At 41.2% G+C, this 7,651-nt stretch overlaps 1 protein-coding gene across 1 annotated transcript; it reads right to left on the bottom strand.

Moving 5' to 3' along the window:
• Positions 1-3,789: 3,789 nt before the first annotated feature.
• LOC100550565 (scale keratin) lies at positions 3,790-4,597 on the bottom strand. Its single transcript, XM_003212768.3, has one exon. It carries the CDS (start codon positions 4,578-4,580, stop codon positions 4,110-4,112), a length of 471 nt encoding a protein of 156 aa, XP_003212816.1. The 5' UTR covers positions 4,581-4,597; the 3' UTR covers positions 3,790-4,109.
• Between the last annotated feature and the right edge of the window lie 3,054 nt (positions 4,598-7,651).

Below are 7,651 nucleotides of genomic sequence, written 5' to 3'. Positions count from 1 at the left end.
CCACCCTTCTCACTGGCATCACAAGAGACATTAAACTGTTTCTATTTATTTAGCACTTCCTTCATTAACTTCCTGTAATGATTTTAATCAGAGCTGTAGCTTGCTGTGCATGTTTGCATTTGAGCTCTGCAGATCTGGGCTATAATCTGATCTGCTTGAGCATTTTGCAATGAAATGGTCAGTGAGATGGAAGACAATTTTTGGTCCTGCTCCGACCCACAGCCCCAAAAATGTGGGGGTGACCATCCCTGTGGAAAGCCACAGTATGGAAAGTCTATGGGCTTTGATTCAGCAATGCTGAATTTTCCTTGCTGCCTGGGAGCACCAGCAGAAGAGATTGCTTTAGTATCTGAAACAGTGATTAAAATGAAATCTGAAGGGATACCAATGTATTTCACAGTTTGCCCTATCTACACCTCTGCCTTATAGAAGAATTGAATTTGTGTTTCACTGGATGATCCCAAAGAAACAACTTTAAATTCTTTCTTCCCAGACATGCTGGTAGGTGGCAGAAAGATGGAATATTACAGGAGTAGCATTATTTTCCTTCTCTTTCTTCCTGGATCAGCAAAACATATCCTGCAGAGTGATCTCCTTGCCAGATTCCAAGCGATGTGTAAAGCACTGATTCAGGCTTTCCCTGTGCTCAGTAGGGAAGAACAAGAATACTACAAGACACTCATGCTGCCTCATGCTTACTGGTATTTGTATCATCCTCAAAACACACCAATTTTGCTGTCATTGACACACAATGTGATTAATGAAACACCCAACTTCTAAGCAGGTGAGGTGCACTGAGATGCATCCCACCCATATTCCAAAATCCTGGGCAATGGACAGTGCCCAATCCACCCCTACGTTTCCCCATTTGCTCATGGGTCAGTTGATGTTAAATAGCAATTCCCACAATATTTGTGCCAGAAATTATCCTTAATTTATGAGGGTTTTTTGAGGCAGCCTAGGGGGATCACGGCACAATAGCACTCATAAGGGATGTTAAATTAGTTTTTGTGTGTGGTTTTTAAGTGCTCCATAAAACATTTCTAATGGCTTAGGTATGAACGGATGTATCATCATTGCCATACAGGTATGTGGTCAGATTTGAGCAGCCCAGAGCTTTGAAATGTAATTTTGAAATTGCACTGGTCAGGTGCATTCTTCCTGTCCTTTTCACCAGCTCATGATTTCCAGCATCAGGCTTTCAATTGATTTCTTCTTCCAGAGGAGTTCTTCATTTGTCTGGTTGTGGCACAGAGATCTCCAACCTCATGTTTGGAAGCTTTCCCTGGTGCTTTCCAAGACTACTTGTGAGCTGTCTGCCTTGGCTCTATGACTGAAACACATGCTTGGCTTCCTCTAAAATACATATTCCACAAGCTATCTGTCTTTTGTTGTGGCAAACTGATCTACAGAATTGGTAGTTTGCCACACAGGGTAGGGGGATGGATGGTTTAAAAAATGCTTTGTAATGTTTCTCTTGATTTTTCATCCAAAAAGTGCAGAGTGGTCCTGTTCCACCCTCATGTAGATTGTTGGTTTCGCAAGAAAGACGCCATGGTTTGTCTCAATTACACGTTATCTAGCATGAGTAAGAAAGGATGGAAAGAAAATCTGCATATGAAAGCAGATGGCAATTACAGTGGACTTATGAGCCACCATCATTATGTCAGCTAATAAAGAAGAAGTAAATAAGTGAAGCCAGCACAATTCCTCCTATCATTCTAATGTAGTTAATGGAACATTACCAGGAATGAATCTTGCCAATTAAGTGCTAAGATGAAAGAAATGTTTGTTTTGTAATTTGCATTTCATGCCGAGTAAGAATTTGAATCAACTAAGAAACATAAATATTGAGCAAAAAACTGATTCATCATTTTGAGGTGAACCACCTATGATAGATGTGGGCTGGAGTTAATGGGAGCTTCGGGTCCTCCAGGCAGTTCAAGGAAATGCATATAAAGCCCTCCTCAGAACAGCCTTGTATTTGTTTGTCTTGCCTTCTTCTTGGAGCCAACTATTTTCTAGATGTCAAGCTGTTGATTTCTGTGACATTTTGAAATACTCTTTTGTCACTTACGAGGTGACAATGTTATATTCTGATTTTTAGGGCCCAGCTGGTATTTTTCACCATGTATTCTCAGGAACTGTCAGCTCTCTGTAAGACCAGATCTCAGGGTTACACTCTGCTGAACAGAAACCCAAACCCCTGCAGCCCTACAAACTGCACTCTTACCCTCTCAAGACCTCAGCCAGGACCTTATTTAATAAACAATGTGTCCACTTGGTCTTCCAGGTGCCATTTCAACTTAGTTCACATGGAAGAAAGCCAAAGCTTTAAAGGAACGTGAGGAAAGCTTCCTTGGTGCAAAAAGGGCCCCCTGGGTGCTAGGAGTTGAGTGAGCCTTCTCATTCAATAATGGAATGTATCCAGATTTTTACACTTAGCCTCAGGCCATTTAGAACTGATGTTTATCAGTAACAAGGCACAGGACAAGAGCGGCCATATACCTGGTGAAGCATGTGACCACCTACATTCCTCTGTTTTCACCACACAGTGATTAACTATTATCTAAAAGTATTTTCCTAGAGGGCTCATACACTTCTGAGGAACTCCATTTATCTGACCAGGTAGATCTTGGCTGGTTGGCTGCAGTTGGGTGGGGTGGTCTGGAATTATGTGTTGCTATGACTTTCCCATCACCATGAGATCTGAGCTTCTCCTGTTTCAGGGTATCACTGATACCCAATTACACTTTGTCATGTTTCCTGCTGTTCACTCTGTATCTCTCTGTGGCTCCAATGCCAACAGCTGCCCTGAGTCGAGGGCGATGAATCACCACCACATGTTGGCATCTCCTCCCCAGCCCAATGCTTGGTTCCTTCCTTCAGGACAACACAGTGGGATCCTTGGCAGCACACACACTTTGGGGCTCCTTCTCTTAACAAGAGCTTTGATTATGCTGGTCTTTCCCACAGCATTTCAAGGCAAGACGATGAGTTGTGCATCCTTTCTGGCTGCTGTTTTGCTGTAGATAAATATGTAGCCTAAGACCTTTTGGCAGCAGAATCACAGGAAGAAACAATTTTATAAGATAAATATCTGCTTCATCAGGAGACATATGCTCTTCTGATAGCAGATAGGCCAGATGTAGTGCAGTACTTTTACTTGGTTTGAGGCTATCCATAGAATATCTATATAAAATATATTTACATATTATAAGTATGTTACCTAAAGAGAACCAAAGAACTCTCAAAACCAGGAACCTAAACAGAAGTACTGTGAATATATGCAAATGGATTGGCAGAAGTATCACCTACACACAGCCAGGATTTACCAGAGAAAGACACTTCAAAAGACTGGACTCAGGCAGATCTGTGCCAGAGAAACACAAATTCCAAAACTAGTTTGGTATCAGCTACCAATCTTCCATTAAGGGCTGTGGTTAGATTGCATTATGACATCAGATTAGAAGTCTGCAATGGAATAAGCAAGGACTCAATGTGTAGGTAGTTCAAAGTTTTATCTCACAGACTCATGAGTGGGAAATCTAATGGAGTAATGTGTCAAGAAAGCTCCTGCTCATCTATGGCAGATACTTTGTGATCATGTTGGTGTTGATCAGTGGTGAAACAAATCTAGAAAGGGCTTCTGGTGGACTTCCACCGTGTGGAAGTGCTATTGTAGCTCTATGTTCAACAGGCAGCTTTATCCAGAGAAGCTGGCAAAGTCAGAATGAAAAGAACTGATGAACTACAATACACTTTTTTTAATTAATAATGCAGTGGAATTTTAATGAGAATGGAAAAAATAAACAAGTATCACCGTATCAAGTATATATATGCAGGAGACAGATGCATTTGGAAAGGAACTATGTTACATGTCTCACTGCACTCAGAAACAAGTATGATAAAATAGAAATAAATAATTGAACCCACAAAGGTACCAGAGAAGAATTCAAAGGGAAAATGTAGAGGTGTGGAGCATACAAATGGCAGAGTCCTGAGCAGGATTAGTGAATGCTTTCACAAAGCTGTCACTCATCTACTTGCTGGTAAATCTGCATTTCTTTTTCCACTGGTACTTCATTCAGTGGATTTTTCTGTTGTGTTTAGCAGGGCCTGCAGCTGCCACGACCATATCTGCTATATCGGTAGGAGTAAGGGCTGCAGTAGCCAAAACCATAGGATCTACCATAGCCATAAAGGCCCCCGTAACCCAGGGAGGAACCCCCATACAGACCCCCATAGCCCAGGGAGGAGCTTCCATAGCCCCCATAGCTCCCAAGGCCATACAGACCCCCATAGCTCAGGGAGGAGCCTCCATAGCCATACAGGCCCCCAGTGCCCAGGGAGGAGCCCCCAAAGCCCCCAAGAATGGGTGCTCCAGAGGATCCCACCACAGCTTGCTGGGGGAAGGAGCTGAGGATGGGTCCAGGGATGGTGACAACAACAGGAGGTGGCTGGATCACGGTCGTGGAGTCAGGGCACTGCCGGACACAGGGCTCGTTGCAGCTGTCAGCGATGGGCTGGGGGCAGCTGATGCCACTGGTGTTGATGGAGCACAAATCGTAGCAGGACATCTTTTGGGGATGGATGTAAGCTGCAACACACACTGATAATAAATAAACAGAAGGCACAAACTCTACTGAAGAGATTAAAAGTTGGACACATGGGTAAGAATAATGGCTTTATCTCTCAAATCTCAGCTGAATTTCTTCCTTTTCAATCTAATTCATCAGTATCTCTCTCTCTCACTTGTAAAAACAAGCACTGCTCAGGTTCCATTCTGAAAAGTCACTCCTTTTATCGTATCCTTCCTAATTTCTCATGCTTGGTTTCCTATTAAAAGAAGTTCTTTTTCCTACTCAGCTCTTGATCACTACAAGAACCAACCACTTGCTTTGCCAATTGCTTCCACTATATTTTGCAGTCACGCTCACAATGTCATTGTCTAAGAGGTTGTTTCACATTTTATTTTATACTGGCAAAAACAAAGCAGAGTAACCTGAATACTAGCGAAGCTCTTGCAGTAAATTAATGGCTAACTGGAATAACAACTCTGACATATTGACTCGTAATTTGTTTCCAAAAGCAATAGCTAAAATCATGCTGCCGGCATCCTAAGCCTGCTAGAAAAACAGATTAAATAAGACATTCCCTGCTGTGAAGTATTTGCAAAGTAGATTGAAAGTCACAGGGCGGATGAGAAGATTATCTGTTTGGTTTCTTCAGAGTGAAACTGGTACACTCAGGCAGCTATAGATTGGCCTTTACTGCAGACACGTTTGTTGGGTGCTGAGCTCTTCAGAAAGATTGTTACCACAGGATCGGAGCCGATTTCCAGGAAAACCCATGGAAAAGGCTCAGTACCTTCTCTGAACAGTTCTTTCTTCACTAGAACCTTACAGAAACATAGAGCTACGGAAAATAGTAGATTAGAACAGATTTCTGAAGGTCATTTGGATCAACTCCTTGCTTAGATGGAGGACAATGTGAAGGTTAAAGTTTTCTAGTTTCATCTCTATATTCCTGTATCTCTTTCAACAGTATTTCTGCATTTTTCTGGCCAACCTGATCTGCTCATAATACAATACATATAAAAAGATTAATAAAAAAATTGTGTATATTTTCCTTAAAAATTTCCTAGTGACATGAATAGCCTTCTGCTGAAGTTCTCAGTGCTGCTTTGGTGGCTCAAGTTTGTATTAAGAGGAAATGGCCACTTTTGAAGAACCTGAATACACTGATGTCCAATACTATACAAGAAAAAATATATTCACTGAGAGAAAATCCATCATTATTAAGAATCTTAGAGTATATTGAGACGATTCCATACATATTTAATTAAAACAATTAAAAAAGAGATATTTGGATTTTAGGCAAGAGATCATGATAGAATGATACTTACCCTCTTCACAGGAAGAATAAAGTAAGCAAGATGGAATGAAGAGCTCTTGGTTCAGAGAGTTTTTATACAGTTCCCCAGATCGTGGGGATCACCTAAGGTACAATTTGTACATGTGCATAATTGGGGCAAACCCCAAATTAATAGGACGTGGAGGTCATCAAAGTTTGGCCGACTGTTGGTTCAAACTCTCATGAAATACTAGAGTTGCATTTTGTCACAGAAGTCTCTTTCATCTCAAATGCTTCGACATCATATTCATTCCTGTTATCACTCTGTTTGTGTCCTTAGTGGTACAGCAGGAGCAATGCCAATGCTTTTCTTCAGCTTTTCCATTGTCTTTGTTTTCATGGTCTGATGTGCAACTGGGAATGACAAAGCTACACCCATTTAATAAGCTGTCTGTTACTGAAAAGTTTGTGTTTCATTTCATATTTCTCCACTGAAGGAAACAATCACAGACTGATTACAACAAGAACTCAAATGACCTTGACTTATATATTTTAATGTGATATCATTTCATAATTGCTAGGCACCTAAATCCGGGTACATGTATTTAATCTAATTGTAAGAATGCGTTCTCAAATCATTGTGGATGATTTGTGGCAGTTGAAAAGACTTGTTCCCTGGAAGCTTGAAAATATTTCCCAGAAAAAGTTTCAACCACTTCAAAGGCTGAGAGACCCACCTGATAATTTATGCTAATCTATGGCATAGAGTCCGCAGTATTAAAATAACAAATCTGTAAACAGGGGAAGAGCCAGCCTTTATTTTTCACAGTTCATTCCAAATGCATAATTGTTCTCTACTTGTTGAAACTGCCAGCTCAGCACTGTCCTGGACTTGAGCATTACAGGTCACAGATTCCTGAGAATCAATGTCAACAACTCAAAACACTTCTGCCCCATTTCTATTCTTGCATCCGAGAGCACAGTTTAAGTGACTGCTGAGAGGAGAAACCCCTCAGCTGATATCTGCACAAAGAAAAATTCCAGCACTCCAAAACCTAAGGACTGTGCTATTTTTCTGCTCAAATTTCAATTTCTATCTAGAATCCTATCCTATGTAGAAAGCAGAATTGAAGCAAAACTTGCAGGTGCCTGGAGGGGCTGCTGCTTTTCAGAGCTAAATTGTATCCTTCACAGCCAAAAGCTATCAACAACCAGAGATGCTGGGTCCTCCACCTGTGGGTGGGGAAGGTAAGCACGCAGCAACCACCCCCAGCCTTCCTACATATTACACTGTCAGTCTTTAACTGCCGTTTGGGCAGGCTGCAATGTGAATTATATGTTCTTAAACAAAAATCGTGTCCATGACAGCAGTTTATTATTCTGATAAAGCCATGAGACACTCTCAAGGTGTTAATACAAGAGGAGCAAGCACAATTCTTTCGTAATTTCAAAGAAGTGACTGGAATAATGCCAGACATTAATTTTCCCCAGCAAGTCACAGGATGAAAGAATTTGCCGTCATCTAATGTAATGTTTATGATCTTTTACAAGAGAATTTTGAAAGGTCTTGTAAACTCCATTAATGAATAAAGCAATGTCATCATCTTGATGGGTTACCTGCATTTGAAATTGGGGCGGGCAACAAATGTTTATCTTGTACCTACGGTTGCTCCGATGGGCTATAAAAGCTCCTCTCCCTCATAGCTCTTCCAAACCTTTCCCTTGACTTCTTGGTGGCTCAGGTAAGTCTTTTTCTTCTCTACTGCTACATCTTTAATGCTGGATTTAACCTCAG

The sequence above is a fragment of the Meleagris gallopavo genome, chromosome 27 (genome assembly GCF_000146605.3).
Source record: "Meleagris gallopavo isolate NT-WF06-2002-E0010 breed Aviagen turkey brand Nicholas breeding stock chromosome 27, Turkey_5.1, whole genome shotgun sequence".
Taxonomy (NCBI): Eukaryota; Metazoa; Chordata; class Aves; order Galliformes; family Phasianidae; genus Meleagris; species Meleagris gallopavo.
Note: the sequence above shows the minus strand (reverse complement) of the source record. Positions and strands in the feature narration are given on the sequence as shown.

Coding starts and splice junctions, on each gene's coding strand:
- LOC100550565 (XM_003212768.3), bottom strand. CDS start 4,580: ATGTCCTGCTACGATTTGTGCTCCATCAACACCAGTGGCATCAGCTGC.